This window comes from Pseudophryne corroboree, chromosome 6 (assembly GCF_028390025.1).
Source record: "Pseudophryne corroboree isolate aPseCor3 chromosome 6, aPseCor3.hap2, whole genome shotgun sequence".
In the NCBI taxonomy this organism is placed as follows: Eukaryota; Metazoa; Chordata; class Amphibia; order Anura; family Myobatrachidae; genus Pseudophryne; species Pseudophryne corroboree.
Window position 1 is genome coordinate 353,490,007 of NC_086449.1, and position 15,314 is coordinate 353,505,320.

The 15,314-nt window shown below is 46.3% G+C and overlaps 1 protein-coding gene across 1 annotated transcript in view; it reads left to right on the forward strand.

The window, feature by feature from the left end:
• Positions 1-837: 837 nt before the first annotated feature.
• ETFA (electron transfer flavoprotein subunit alpha) overlaps positions 838-15,314 on the forward strand; it is a 163,363-nt gene continuing 148,886 nt past the window's right edge. Inside the window, exons 1-4 of the mRNA XM_063926589.1 lie at positions 838-946; positions 1,146-1,295; positions 4,046-4,127; positions 5,218-5,300. Of these exons, the coding sequence (XP_063782659.1) occupies positions 911-946; positions 1,146-1,295; positions 4,046-4,127; positions 5,218-5,300 (351 nt within the window). The 5' untranslated portion in view covers positions 838-910. The remainder of the gene's footprint in view (positions 947-1,145; positions 1,296-4,045; positions 4,128-5,217; positions 5,301-15,314) is intronic.

Here is a 15,314-nt window from a genome sequence, read left to right on the forward strand (position 1 = left end):
CTTATATGGCAGCACCACTGGACTGGATTTATACGCCAGTACCACTGGATTTATACGGCAGTACCACTGGAATATACGGCAGTATCACTGGGATTATATGGCAGTACCACTGGACATATAAGGCAGTATCACAGGATTTATACAGCAGTATCACTGGACTGGATTTATATGCCAGTACCACTGGATTTATACGGCAGTACCACTGGACATATACAGCAGTATCACTGGACTGGATTTATACGCCAGTACCACTGGATTCATACGGCAGTATCACTGGACTTCATTTATTCGCCAGTACCACTGGATTTATACGGCAGTACCACTGGACATATACAGCAGTATCACTGGACATAAACTGCAGTATCACTGGAATTATATGGCAGTATCACTGGACTGGATTTATACGGCAGTACCACTGGACATATACGGCAGTATTACTGGAATTATATGGCAGTATCACTGGACATATACTGCAGTATCACTGGACTGGATTTATACGGCAGTACCAGTGGACATTTGTTTAAAGACCGACTGGCTGCCTGGGAAATCTTCTGTACAGTTTGATGCATATATTCGGAAATGAGCTGCTGTGGCTCCCTTATCACTGGTCTGGGCGGTGTGGATAGTGTATCCTGAAGGACAGGTACGTGAGATAGGACAGCAACAGAGCACAATAACGAGGGCTGCTGCCGCTAGTAACACAGCGGCATGGAAGGAAGTAGCGTACCAGCGGTGTGACTGATTATGATGCATAGCTGATGATTTTATAGCGCCTATGAGACCCTATGCCGGTCGCTGACTTTTAGAACCCTGCGCCAGCGTCTGTGTGACGTGTATTTCCTGCGCTCGCAGACAGTTCCCGTCGCAGCTATAACACGTCACCAGTCTCCCGGTCACCTCTGTTCCTGACATGTATCGCGCTGCGAGCACTAGCTTACGGCGCAGGGTGAGCGGCTACACTTATTTCTATCCCTCCTGTATTACTGTGTGTGTCACACAGGGCGGCCGTACTGTAGTGTAAGGACAGTCTGTATGTAATAACCCATAGTGTGTGACTAAATAGCTGGTCCCCTATGTAGCATGCGTTGCCTCCGCTCAGTTTGACATATTCTGTGTATAATGTAATATGTGTCCTCTGCCCTCAGACCTCAGCCCTGCGCAGGCTACTCAGCACCCTGGTGATTGCGGAACATGACACCCAGCAAGTGACCCCCATCACCCTCAGCGCCATTTCTGCTGCTAAGAGAGTTGGAGGCGATGTGTCCTGCTTGGTGGCCGGGACCGACTGCACAAAGGTATGCCTTACCCCCACCCCAGCCTGTCTGCTGCACTGTCAGTTTTGTCTGTCGCGTATGTTACAGTGACAAGCGCCTCTAGTCCTCAACACTACTTATTGCCCTTGTTACAAAATGCTCTGTCCCTGTCTGCCCCACTAATTTTGCCAAAGGAGTAATAAGTGCTTGATTGATTAATAAACATCTCCTTTTGTTATTTGGGTGTAGGCTGTTGCTAGGCTGTCCCTTTTCTGTTGGTCAGTTCTTATTTTCTGTCTTCTCTTTATATGGTACACAGCGATTAATGATAGATCAGCCATGGTTTGCTGCAATAGGTGAGTGGGAAGTTCAGGAGCAGAGTTTTTAGATCATGTTGATACTGTATTTGGCTGTATAGAAGGTACAAGATCTCACATAGGACTTGAGTTGCTGGAGCTGGGGAATAAAATCAAGGAAATCCTAACAATTTCTAGTTTTCTGAGTTTGCAGATATTTGGAGTTCACATTTGTGTTTGGCAGTATGTAGTTTACAGCTTTATTTCTTAACACTTTCTTGGCAAGCCATTACAGCCACAAATAATAAGGCTTAAATAATATAGTACAAAAACTTTATTCCGGACAACAATTGAAATCCTCTTTTACGGTAGTATTTTTTTAGATTAATTATACACATGCTTTGCTATACCAAAGGGTTTTTATTTGTCCTTTAGCTGTTCAGCATTGTATATATACTTATTATTACCTTTGTAAAAGCTGCTGTTCCTCTAGACCAGTGATTTTCAACCTTTTTTTACTCGCAGCACACTGAACAATATTTTAACATTGCCAAGGCACACCACCAGTTCCCCACAAAAAAAACAACACACATATTGGCCCTCACAGTAAAAAAAATTCCACACATGCATTGGCCTACACAGAAAAAACAATCACATTGCTCCCCACATAAATTATGTTGCTCACACATAAATCAATCACATTTCTCCCCACATAAATCCTATTGCTCCCCACATGAATTATTCACATTGTGTCCCGTCCCCCCCCACATAAATCCATACATTCTTATTCTCCCCACATAAATCTTATTGAAATCCTATTGTTCCCCACAGGAGAAATAAAATAACAAATATTAGCCCCTACCGGTCAGCTGTCCTCCTCCCTGTCCCTCAGTGGCGGGGGTTGTTCATAGTGGAGTGCTGCGAATACTGAGCAGTGGGCGGTCAGGCAGGTGTGGGTGTGCAAGAAAAGTTGTGTATGCTGGTGGGAACTGGAAGATGTGTATGCAAGCGGATGGGCTGGCTGGGTGGTGAGACGCGGCGGCCGTGACTTATGATATCACACCTTCGCGTTTTCAAGGCATAGGTCACAGCCGGAGCACGACCGATCCTCTAAGAAGAGTCTGGGCCAACAGTTCACTCTGAAGGTGCAGGAAGCTGCTCTGGCTCCGCGGCACACTAGTGTGCCATGGCACACTGGTTGAAAAAGCCTGCTCTAGACTGTAAACAGGGCCCTCCTTCATCTTGTTCTCATCCTGCACTAACCATGTCTCCAGTGCGTTCCCTCTTTCAATTAGCAGCACTGATCCTATCTGTTTGCCCTCCCAGTGAATTAGATCACTGCTATTATTACGGGTTGGGTACGGGAACCCAGTGGTCCGAATACCAACGCTGGGATCCCGACAGCCAGAATGCCGGTATGGGGGCGAACACAACGAAGCCCCTTGCGGGTTCTACTCCCACTCCATGGGAGTGGTAATAGCTGTGGCAACGCTGCCGGCATTCTGACCACCGGGATCCTGACCGCCGGTATCCTGAATAAATCCTATTACTATTATCAGTCATTCATAAATAGCTCACTTTTTTTTTTCTTTTCTTTTCCCTCCCTATATGGTCTGATGGAACATATTGTATTATTTGTGTGTTTTGCTGTAATCTTCCAGTACAGTGCCACATAAATAAAAGTAGTGGTATTACAGTTCTCTGCTACCGCTTGTTTGGAGGCCTGCTTACATAGAACAAATGTTTCCAGATAGTAGGACTACAGCTTTATGTCAAATGTTTTCATCTCTAATTTGTTGTGGAGAAAAAGAAAAGAAAAAAAAAACAATCTATATATATCATACAGTTATGGCCAACATTACTGGAACCATTGCATTTTTAGTACAACCTGTACAGTATATTTTAAAATAAATGGAACTGTACCAACGTCATATCATCAGAAAATAATAGGATGCACAAAGTTATGAACCAATAAGAACACATATTTTTCACCTTACAGGTAGTATAAAGTCAGACAAAATAAAAATTATGAATTGTACAGTATTAAACTTAATATTCGGTTGGCAACAGTGACTGACCCCAAATGTGTCTTGTAGCCAAGGACACGGTTAATAATCTTCTTGCACCTGTCTGCTAGTAGTTTCTACCACTCTTTCATTGCAGTTTGTTGATGCTTGTTAAGGTTTGCGGGATTCCTATTCACAATTGCAGATTTTCTCTCTCTCTTCATAGATTTTCAATTGGATTGAGATTGTGGTGAATTTTAGTCTGTGGATTTTTTTGCAGAATGGTGCTTGATTATGTAAATTGAGTTTTCAATTCTTATTTTTTTTTTTTTTTTGTGTACTGTGGCATCATTTACACTACAATACACACATCACTGAGTAGTAGTAGCAGCTTCTCTATACTGAAACTGAAATTGATTGGTTTACATTAGAATTATGACATCTTGTACATTCAAAAATATTTTCGTGTACTGATTTTTATTTATTACAGATCGTGGAGCAGTTGGCAAAGGTTCAAGGAGTTTCTAAACTGTTTGTAGCTCAGCAAGAAGCATACAAGGGTTTCCTACCAGGTGATCATTTTATATTGTGAAATCTGATACAGTGTACATTGGTTCATTTATCCATGCACTAGCTGGAGAGATTGGAGAAAGGGTGGTAGGCTTGAGTAAAAAGATCAGTCTTTATAACACATTGCAAGGCTGGGTGAAAGGAGTGAGAAGACATTGCAGAGGTTTGGAGTGGGATGGAAGAACGCCTGATGTTAAGAGTCGGACTGGGAGGGAGTGATAAGAGAGGAGGACAGGATGCAGTAATTGATAAAATGAAATGGGCAGCAGGAAGTATAAGGTAAGGTGAGGCTGGAGAACCCGGGAGGATAAGAGTGCTTGAGGGTTTTGTATGTGAGTGAGAGTAAGTAGAACTTGGTTTTGGACAGAATGGGGTTAAGGATAGACTGAAGATTGTCACAGCGGAAGCTCTCAAGGCCAGAGAGGAGTAGATTACTGTAATCCAGGCAGGAGATGAGGGTGTGAACATTGGTTTTAGTTTCTTCGAGAGTGAGAAGTGGCCTGATTTTGGAGATATTATAGAAGCAGAAGTGGCAGGAGGGACTGAATTTGAGGAGAGAATGATAGGATAGAGTCCAGGATGACTCTCAGACAGCAGGCTTGAGGAACAGAAGAAAGGGAGATCTTGTCAATAGACAGGGAGAGGGATTTGATGTTGGGGACCTTGGTGTGGGGAAAAGAGAATAAATCTAGCGTTGCTGAAACATATGTCTGTCAAATGCCTAGACATGCGGGAGAAGATTACCAACAGGCAGCATGTGTCCTGGAAGAGCACAGAAGGGCTGATGTCAGGGGAAGAAATGTTTGGTGCTGTCAGCATATAGGTGATATTGGCAATAAGAAAAGTAGGCAAAGGACAAAACCTTGAGGGTCACAGATGGGAAGGAGGTGGGGGATGTGAAGTTTTTATTTTATTACTTGACCTTTTATTAGCACTCCTTTTATTTTATATCTCCTTTTCTTAAATTAAGATAAAGTTTTCACGCCTTAATATTTTGTAATAAACAAGTACATTTTTGATTCATTCATTGCTTATAATTAGAGTCTAAGATTAAAACAACAAAACAAACAAACCCATTGTTTTTGTTACCAGAGGAGCTGACCCCCTTGATTTTAGAAGTACAGAAGCAGTTTGGTTTCACTCACATCTGTGCTGGAGCATCAGCCTTTGGAAAGGTGACTGTACTTTTTAGAATAATGATGGGAAGAATGTTTGTGGTCTCAGTTGTGTAATGGGATAGGTACAGCAGTCCCCGGATCAGTGCAGTCATAACGAGTTTGGTTTCCCATAAGTACTCATTGATATAAAATGAATATGCTCCCATGGTCCAGGAAACTGTCTTTAAGTGTGGTCTTTTTACATGTTCTAGTAATACCGCCTTTTTATCTCCACAAAACTGCCAGCATTCACTGATCCTGCTCTCATGACATACTGTATATGTTTTCTCACGTCTCTATTCACGTTACCAGCTGTCTTCACATCTAAAACGAAATCTTGCTCCAGTAGTACGGCAGCAAGATTTTCATGTTGAGCTCAAGCTTTTTCGTGTTAACAAGAAGAAAGTAGTTTAGTCTTCCTTTACATATTATGTAACTATTACTACTTTTCTCTTACGTCCTAGAGGATGCTGGGGACTCCGTAAGGACCATGGGGTATAGACGGGCTCCGCAGGAGATATGGGCACTCTAAAGAACTTTTAGTATGGGTGTGCACTGGCTCCTCCCTCTATGCCCCTCCTCCAGACCTCAGTTAGATTCTGTGCCCAGAGGAGAATGGGTACACTACAGGGGAGCTCTACTGAGTTTCTCTGATAAAAGAATTTTGTTAGGTTTTTTATTTTCAGGGAGCACTGCTGGCAACAGGCTCCCTGCATCGTGGGACTGAGAGGAGAGAAGCAGACCTACTTAAATGATAGGCTCTGCTTCTTAGGCTACTGGACACCATTAGCTCCAGAGGGATCGGAACGCAGGTCTCCCCCTGCCGTTCGACTCAGAGCCGCACCGCCGTCCTCCTCGCAGAGCCGGAAGATAGAAGCCGGGTGAGTATAAGAAGAAAGAAGACTTCTAAGGCTGCAGAAGACTTCAGATCTTCCCTGCTGAGGTAAGCGCGCAGCGGTAACACTGCGCGCCATTGCTCCCACACGTTACACACACGGACAGGCACTAATGGGTGCAGGGTGCAGGGGGGGCGCCCTGGGCAGCAATATATACTTCTATTTTGGCATGTTATTACACATATGGGCTGCGGAGTCAGTGGATATGTTCATCCCCCGCCATTAATTGTGAATTTGAGCGGGACCGAAGCCCGCCACTAGAGGGGGTGGAGCTTGGTCGCACAGCACTAACCAGCACCATTTTCTCCACAGTGTGCTGAAGAGAAGCTGGCTCCCCGGACTCTCCCCTGCAGAACGGTGATACAGGGCTGAAAAAGAGGGGGGGGGGGGGCACATTTTGGCGCAGTGAGTGTATTACACGATTGACATATATATGAAAGCGCTATATCTGGGAAATGTTTCCAGTGTCAGTTGGCGCTGGGTGTGTGCTGGCATCTCTCTCTCTGTCTCTCCAAAGGGCCTTGTTGGGGAACTGTCCCCTTATAGATATAGCCTTGTGTGTGTGTGTGTGTGTGTGTGTGTGTGTACGAGTGTCGGTATGCGTGTGTCGACATGTCTGAAGCGGAAGGCTCATCCAAGGAGGAGGTGGAGCAGATGATAGTGGTGTCTCCGTCGGCAACGCCGACTCAATGGACAAAGCTGAGTCCAAGGAAACAGCAGGGAGTCAATCCGCGGATTTGACTGGGTCACAGGGCCCGTCAGGGTCTCAAAAGCGTCCCTTATCACAAATACTAGACACTGATACTGACACGGATTCTGACTCCAGTGTCGACTATGAGGCAAGGTTGCACCCTAAGGTGACCAAAAGTATTCATTATATGATTATGGCAATAAAAGGTGCTTTGCATATCACAGATGACCCCTCTGTTCCTGACACGAGGGTACACATGTTTAAGGGGAAGAAACCTGAAGTAACGTTTCCTCCATCTCATGAACTGAACGAATTATTTGAAAAAGCTTGGGAAACTCAAAAAAACAGCAGATTACCAAGAGTATCCTTATGGCGTATCCTTTCCCAGCAAAGGACAGGGTACTTTGGGAATCCTCGCCCAGGGTGGACAAGGCATTAACGCAAGGTCCAAGAAGGTGGCGCTACCGTCTCCAGACACCGCGGCCCTTAAGGATCCTGCGGATCGTAGACAGGAGACTACCTTAAAGTCTATTTATGCACATACGGGTGCTTCACTCAGACCGGCAATAGCATCGGCATGGGTCTGTAGCGCTGTTGCAGCATGGACAGATATCTTGTTGGCTGACATGGATACCCTGGACAAGGATACCATTGTCCTGACTTTAGGTCACATGAAGGACGCAGTCTTGTATATGAGAGACTCTCAAAGAGACGTGGGGCTGCTTGGTTCCAGAGCCAATGCCATGGCAGTTTCGGCAAGACGAGCTCTGTGGACCCGCCAATGGTCGGGTGATGCCGACTCAAAAAAGCATATGGAGGTTTTACCTTACAAGGGTGAAGTTTTGTTTGGGGATGGTCTCGCGGACCTGGTTTCCACAGCTACCGGGCGTAAATCTACATTTTTGCATTTTGTTCCCCCACAGCAAAAGAAAACACCACAATATCAGATGCAGTCCTTTCGGTCGCATAAGTCCAGAAGAGGTCGGGGCTCCTCTTTCCTCGCCAGAGGTAAGGGTAGAGGTAAGAGAACACCTGCTTCGGCTAGTTCCCAGGAGCAGAAGTCCTCCCCGGCTTCTGCTAAATCCACCGCATGACGCTGGGGCTCCACGGAGGGAGTCCGCACCGGTGGGGGCACGTCTTCGACTCTTCAGCCAGGTCTGGGTCCTATCAGGCGTGGATCCTTGGGCGTTGGAAATTGTATCCCAAGGTTACAAACTGGAGTTCGAAGAGGTGCCCCCTCTCCGATTTCTCAAGTCGGCCTTGCCAACCTCTTCCTCGGAGAGGGGAGTGGTATTAGATGCAATTCAAAAGCTGTGTCTACAGCAAGTGATTGTCAAGGTTCCCCTAGGCCAACAGGGAAAAGGGTACTATTCAACACTGTTTGTGGTCCCGAAGCCGGATGGTTCGGTCAGACCAATTTTGAATCTAAAATCCCTAAACCTATACTTGAAAAAGTTCAAATTCAAGATGGAATCACTCCGGACTGTAATATCCAGTCTGGAAGCCAGGGATTATGGTGTCGCTGGACGTGAAGGATGCCTACCTTTATGTCCCTATATTTCCTCTTCATCAAGAATACCTGCGTTTCGCGGTACAGGACTGTCATTACCAGTTTCAGACGTTGCCGTTTGGGCTTTCCACGGCCCCGAGGATTTTCACCAAGGTAATGGCGGAAATGATGGTGCTCCTGCGCAGGCAGGGAATCACAATTATCCCGTACTTGGGCGATCTCCTGATAAAGGCGAGATCAAGGGATCAATTGCTGAAAAGCGTGTCACTCTCCCTGAGAGTGTTACATCAACACGGTTGGATTCTCAATCTGCCAAAGTCTCAGTTGCTTCCAACGACTCGACTATCATTCCTAGGCATGATTCTGGACACGGAACAGAGGAGGGTTTTTCTACCAATAGAAAAAGCACAGGACATCCAGAACATGGTCAGGGACCTGCTAAAACCAAAAAGAGTGTCTGTTCATCAATGCACTCGAGTTCTGGGAAAAATGGTGGCAGCCTAAGAGGCCATCCCCTTCGGCAGGTTCCACGCGAGGACGTTTCAGTGGGACCTTCTCGACAAATGGTCGGGGTCCCATCTACACCTTCATCAAAAGATAAGCCTGTCCCCCAGGGCCAGGGTGTCTCTCCTGTGGTAGCTGCAGAGTGCTCACCTTCTAGAGGGTCGCAGGTTCGGCATTCAAGACTGGGTTCTGGTGACCTCCGAGGATGGGGAGCAGTCACAAAAGGAAGAAATTTTCAGGGGATATGGTCAAGCCAGGAGGCTTGTCTACACATCAACGTACTGGAATTGAGGGCCATATACAACTGCCTACGACAAGCGGAGTATCTTCTTCGCGACCTACCGTTTCTGATTCAATCAGACAACGTCACAGCAGTGGCTCATGTAAACCGCCAAGGCGGGACAAGGAGCAGAGTGGCAATGGCGGAAGCCACCAGAATTCTGCGCTGGGCAGAAAATCACGTAAGTGTTCTGTCAGCAGTCTTCATACCGGGAGTGGATAACTGGGAAGCAGACTTCCTCAGCAGACACGATCTCCATCCAGGAGAGTGGGGATTTCATCAAGAGGTCTTTGCAGACCTAGCAAGTCTTTGGGGACTTCCTCAAATAGACATGATGGCGTCACACCTCAACAAAAAGCTTCGGAGGTATTGTGCCAGGTCAAGGGACCCTCAGGCAGTAGCGGTAGACGCTTTAGTGACACCATGGGTGTTTCAGTCGGTCCATGTGTTCCCTCCTCTACCGCTCATCTCAAAAGTGTTGAGAATCATAAGACGAAACAGAGTACAAACAATACTCGTGGTTCCAGATTGGCCTCGAAGGGCCTGGTATTCGGATCTTCAGGAAATGCTCACAGAAGATCAATGGCCTCTTCCTCTCAGGGAAGACCTGTTACAGCAGGGGCCTTGCATGTTCCAAGACTTACCGCGGTTGCGTTTGACGGCATGGCGGTTGAACACCGAATCCTAGCAGAGAGAGGTATTCCGGAGGTAGTTATCCCTACTCTGATAAAGGCTAGGAAGGAAGTAACGGCGAAGCATTATCACCGTATCTGGAGGAAGTATGTATCTTGGTGTGAAACCAAGAATGCTCCATTGGAAGATTTTCATCTGGGCCGTTCTCTCCACTTCCTACAGACGGGAGTGGATATGGGCCTAAAATTAGGCTCCATTAAGGTACAGATTTCGACCCTATCTATATTTTTTTCAAAAGGAATTGGCTTCTCTCCCAGAAGTCCAAACTTTGATAAAGTGAGTGCTGCACATCCAGCCTCCTTTTGTGCCACCATGGGACCTTAACGTGGTGTTACAGTTCCTTAAATCACACTGGTTTGAACTAGTGATGAGCGGGTTCGGATCCTCTAGATCCGAACCCGCCCGAACTTCACCTTTTTTTTTTTTCACAGGTCCGAGCAACTCGGATCCTCCCGCCTTGCTCGGTTAACCCGAGCATCATCATCCCGCGGTCGGATTCTCGCGAGATTCGTATTCTATATAAGGAGCCGCGCTTCGCCGCCATTTTTCACTCGTGCATTGGAGATGATCGTGAGAGGACGTGGCTGGCGTCCTCTCAGTTTCTATGTTCATTGGGCTGCAAATTGTGCTGCAAATATCTGTGCTCAGTGTGCTAATTGCTTTATTGTGGGGACTGGAGACCAGCAGTATTATATAGTAGGAGGACAGTGCAGAGTTTTGCTGACCAGTGACCACCAGTATTATATGTTCTCTGCCTGAAAAACGCTCCATATCTGTGCTTCATTGTAATATATAGTAGGAGGACAGTGCAGAATTGTAATATATAGTAGGAGGACAGTGCAGAATTTTGCTGACCACCAGTATAAAAATAAATATATATATATATATATATATATATATATATATATATATATATATATATATATATATATATATATATATATATTAGCAGTACGATACAGTAGTCCACTGCTCTACCTACCTCTGTGTCGTCAAGTATACTATCCATCCATACCTATGGTGCATTTTAGTTTTGCACAGTCTGCTGACCACCAGTATATACTATATAGCAGTACGGTACAGAAGGCCACTGCTCTACCTACCTCTGTGTCGTCAAGTATACTATCCATCCATACCTGTGGTGCATTTCAGTTGTGCGCAGTATATATATATATATATATATAGTAGTAGGCCATTGCTATTGATATATTACTGGCATATAATTCCACACATTAAAAAATGGAGAACAAAAATGTGGAGGGTAAAATAGGGAAAGATCAAGATCCACTTCCACCTCGTGCTGAAGCTGCTGCCACTAGTCATGGCCGAGATGATGAAATGCCATCAACGTCGTCTGCCAAGGCCGATGCCCAATGTCACAGTAGAGAGCATGTAAAATCCCAAAAAATAAAGCTCAGTAAAATTACCCAAAAATCTAAATTAAAATCGTCTGAGGAGAAGCGTAAACTTGCCAATGTGCCATTTACGACACGGAGTGGCAAGGAACGGCTGAGGCCCTGGCCTATGTTCAAGGCTAGTGGTTCAGCTTCACCTGAGGATGGGAAGCACTCATACTTCTGCTAGAAAACTTAAAAGAGTTAAGATGGCAAAAGCACAGCAAAGAACTGTGCGTTCTTCTAAATCACAAATCCCCAAGGAGAGTCCAATTGTGTCGGTTGCGATGCCTGACCTTCCCAACACTGGACGGGAAGAGGTTGCGCCTTCCACCATTTGCACGCCCCCTGCAAGTGCTGGAAGGAGCACCCGCAGTCCAGTTCCTGATAGTCAAATTGAAGATGTCACTGTTGAAGTACACCAGAATGAGGATATGGGTGTTGCTGGGGAGGAAATTGACAAGGAGGTTTCTGATGGTGAGGTGGTTTGTTTAAGTCAGGCACCCGGGGAGACACCTGTTTGTCCGTGGGACGAATATGGCCATTGACATGCCTGGTCAAAATACAAAAAAAAAAAATCACCTCTTCGGTGTGGAATTATTTCAACAGAAATGCGGACAACTGGTGTCAAGCCGTGTGTTGCCTTTGTCAAGCTGTAATAAGTAGGGGTAAGGACGTTAACCACCTAGGAGCATCCTCCTTTATACGTCACCTGGACCGCATTCATCAGAAAGTTCAAAAACTTTGGATGACAGCGGAAGCAGTCCACTGACCACTAAATCCCTTCCTCTTGTAACCAAGCTCCTGCAAACCACACCACCAACTCCCTCAGTGTCAATTTCCTTCTTACACAGGAAAGCCAATAGTCCTGCAGGCCATGTCACTGTCAAGTCTGACGAGTCCTCTCCTGCCTGGGATTCCTCCGATGCATCCTTGAGTGTAACGCCTACTGCTGCTGTTGTTGCTGCTAGGAGTCGATCGTCATCCCAGAGGGGAAGTCGGAAGACCACTTGTACTACTTCCAGTAAGCAATTGACTGTCCAACAGTCCTTTGCAAGGAAGATGAAATATCACAGCAGTCATCCTGCTGCAAAGCGGATAACTCAGGCCTTGGCAGCCTGGATGGTGAGAAACGTGTTTCCGGTATCCACCGTTAATTCACAGGGAACTAGAGACTTGATTGAGGTACTGTGTCCCCGGTACCAAATACCATCTAGGTTCCATTTCTCTAGACAGGCGATACCGAAAATGTACACAGACGTCAGAAAAAGAGTCGCCAGTGTCCTAAAAAATGCAGTTGTACCCAATGTCCACTTAACCACGGACAAGTGGAGCAGGGCAGACTCAGGACTGTATGACTGTGACAGCCCATTGGGTAGATGTCAGCAGCGGCGGCACCAGTAGCAGCATCTCGCAAACGCCAACTCGTTCCTAGGCAGGCTACGCTTTGTATCGCCGCTTTCCAGAAGAGGCACACAGCTGACAACTTCTTACGGAAACTGAGGAACATCATCGCAGAATGGCTTAACCCAATTGGACTCTCCTGGGTATTAGTGACATCGGACAACGCCACCAATATTGTGCGTGCATTACATCTGGGCAAATTCCAGCACGTCCCATGTTTTGCACATACATTGAATTTGGTGGTGCAGAATTATTTAAAAAACGACAGGGGCGTGCAAGAGATGCTGTCGGTGGCCCGAAGAATTGCGGGCCACTTTCGGCATTCAGCCACCGCGTGCCGAAGACTGGAGCACCAGCAAACAGTCCTGAACCTGCACTGCCATCATCTGAAGCAAGAGGTGGTAACGAGGTGGAATTCAACCCTCTATATGCTTCAGAGGATGGAGGAGCAGCAAAAGGCCATTCAAGCCTATACATCTGCCTACGATATAGGCAAAGGAGGGGGAATGCACCTGACTCAAGCGCAGTGGAGAATGATTTCAACGTTGTGCAAGGTTCTGCAACCCTTTGAACTTGCCACACGTGAAGTCAGTTCAGACACTGCCAGCCTGAGTCAGGTCATTCCCCTCATCAGGCTTTTGCAGAAGAAGCTGGAGACATTGAAGGAGGAGCTAAAACAGAGCGATTCCGCTAGGCATGTGGGACTTGTGGATGGAGCCCTTAATTCGCTTAACCAGGATTTACGGGTGGTCAATCTGTTGAAATCAGAGCACTACATTTTGGCCACTGTGCTCGATCCTAGATTTAAAACCTACGTTGTATCTCTCTTTCCGGCAGACACAAGTCTGCAAAGGTTCAAAGACCTGCTGGTGAGAAAATTGTCAAGCGGAACGTGACCCGTCAACAGCTCCTCCTTCACATTCTCCCGCAACTGGGGGTGCGAGGAAAAGGCTAAGAATTCCGAGCCCACCCGCTGGCGGTGATGCAGGGCAGTCTGGAGCGAGTGCTGACATCTGGTCCGGACTGAAGGACCTGCCAACGATTACTGACATGTCGTCTACTGTCATTGCATATGATTCTGTCACCATTGAAAGAATGGTGGATGATTATATGAGTGACCGCATCCAAGTAGGCACGTCAGACAGTCCGTACGTATACTGGCAGGAAAAAGAGGCAATTTGGAGGCCCTTGCACAAACTGGCTTTATTTTTCCCTAAGTTGCCCCCCCTCCAGTGTGTACTCCGAAAGAGTGTTTAGTGCAGCCGCTCACCTTGTCCGCAATCGGCGTACGTGGTTACTTCCAGAAAATGTGGAGAAGATGATGTTCATCAAAATGAATTATAATCAATTCCTCCGTGGAGACATTCACCAGCAGCAATTGCCTCCAGAAAGTACACAGGGACCTGAGATGGTGGATTCCAGTGGGGACGAATTAATAATCTGTGAGGAGGGGGATGTACACAGTGAAAGGGGTCAGGAATCGGACGATGAGGAGGAGGTGGACATCTTGCCTCTGTAGAGCCAGTTTGTGCAAGGAGAGATTGATTGCTTCTTTTTTGGTGGGGGCCCAAACCAACCAGTCATTTCAGGCACAGTCGTGTGGCAGACCCTGTCGCTGAAATGATGGTTTTGTTAAAGTGTGCATGCCCTGTTTATACAACATAAGGGTGGGTGGGAGTGCCCAAGGACAGTTCCATCTTGCACCTCTTTTTTCTTTAATTTTTCTTTGCATCATGTGCTGTTTGGGGACAATTTTTTTTAAATCTGCCATCCTGTCTGACACTGCAGTGCCACTCCTAGATGGGCCAGGTGTTTGTGTCGGCCACTTGGGTCGCTTAGCTTAGTCATCCAGCGACCTCGGTGCAAATTTTAGGACTAAAAATGATATTGTGAGGTGTTCAGAATAGACTGAAAATGAGTGGAAATTATGGTTATCGAGGTTAATAATACTATGGGATCAAAATGACCCCCAAATTCTATGATTTAAGCTTTTTTTGAGGGTTTTTTTTTTTAAAAACACCCGAAATCCAAAACACACCCGAATCCGACAAAAAATTTTCAGGGAGGTTTTGCCAAAACGCGTCCGAATCCAAAACACGGCCTCGGAACCGAATCCAAAACACGGCCTCGGAACCGAATCCAAAACCAAAACCCGAATAATTTCCGGTGCACATCACTAGTTTGAACCTCTTCAAACGGTGGAATTAAAATTTCTCACCTGGAAGGTGGTTGTTATTAGCCTTGGCATCTGCACGCGGGTGTCAGAGTTGGCGGCCTTGTCTCACAAGAGCCCCTGCTTGATTTTTCATGTGGATAGAGCAGAGTTGAGGACTTGTCCTCAATTTCTGCCTAAGGTGGTCTTTTCTTTTCATATGAACCAACCTATTGTTGTGCCTGTGGCTACGGGGGACTTGGAAGACTCCAAGTCCCTGTATGTGGTCAGGGCCTGAAAAATTTACGTAGCCAGGACGGCTAGGGTTAGGAAAACAGAGGCTCTGTTTGTCCTGTATGCAGCCAACAAGATTGGCGCGCCTGCTTCTAAACAGACTATTGCTCGCTGGATCTGTAACCCGATTCAGCAGGCTCATTCTACGGCTGGATTGCCGGTACCGAATTCGGTAAAGGCCCATTCCACTAGGAAGGTGGGCTCTTCTTGGGCG